The 1,109-nt window shown below is 43.1% G+C and overlaps 1 protein-coding gene across 1 annotated transcript in view; it reads right to left on the reverse strand.

The window, feature by feature from the left end:
• Window positions 1-223: 223 nt before the first annotated feature.
• The window catches only part of SARC_09299 (hypothetical protein), a gene marked incomplete at both ends in the record, with an annotated part of 3,579 nt that continues 2,693 nt past the window's right edge, over window positions 224-1,109 (reverse strand). The window contains one exon of the mRNA XM_014296687.1: window positions 224-934. Coding sequence (XP_014152162.1) covers window positions 224-934 — 711 coding nt within the window. The remainder of the gene's footprint in view (window positions 935-1,109) is intronic.

Consider the following 1,109-nt stretch of genomic DNA (forward strand, 5'->3'; position numbering starts at 1 on the left):
GTAGATGAGANAGATATAAGTAGTATATATATATATATATATATATATATACATATATACATACGTACACAAATACATACATTCAAAAATACATACATACATGCATACACACCCACACACATACATAAATACATACAAACAAACATATAAACATACAAATATATATATATATATATATATACATCTGTAATAAATATAGAGTTATCATGAGCACAACCCATACTTGACAGGCCTGTGATGTTGGCCATGCTGATGATGATCACAGGATCTCGCTTCACCCACGAGTAGTCGAAGGGATGGTACATCAGACACATCTCCCCCATCTCCAGGTCCATGTCCGTGTGCTGCAGGTCGAGCCTGTCCTGTCTCAAAATATCGGGCTTTTTGTCCTCATCCGTGTCCGGGTGCACCACATCCACCACAACAGCATCGAGTTCGGGCACACTCATTGTTTTAATACCCTCGGCTTCACTGTCAGCATCACTATTTCCCGCGTGCGCGTTATGACCCCCATCTACACCCACACCCTCACCCACATCCACACGATTGACCTTCCCACTCTCTCTGCGTGCGTGTATGTGTGGGTGTACATCTCCACTCTCTCGGCGTGTGTGTATGTGTGTGTGCACATCTGTCTCACGGTCGTGGCGGAGCATCTCTGCGCTTCCCTGTGAGTCTATGTCTTCAGCCTCATCGTCCGTGTTGATATCCATACTGTCCTGTGAAGACGTGTCCATAGACCTACCCCCGGTATACCTACCTAGCTCTAGCATACCGTAGTGGTCATTGTCCGGTGTATGGTACACACACGGGAACATGTGGTCACTGCGGTTGAAGTGACTGAACTTTGCTTCAGACTGGATGCGCTCCCATTGAGTGTAGTCTGAGCTCTCGACACTGCTGTACCCACCCACAACACGGTACGAACCATCGTCTGTGTGTAGGTATGGACGTGGAAGGAGACTGATATTAGGTTATGTATGACTATGAAGGATGTATGTATGTACATATACACACAAATATACATGTTATTTGTGTATACATATATATATATAATCTATATGCACACACATATATATATATAAAGATAAATAAAAATGTATCTAAAT

Source organism: Sphaeroforma arctica (assembly GCF_001186125.1).
Source record: "Sphaeroforma arctica JP610 unplaced genomic scaffold supercont1.930, whole genome shotgun sequence".
Lineage (NCBI taxonomy): Eukaryota > Ichthyosporea > Ichthyophonida > Sphaeroforma > Sphaeroforma arctica.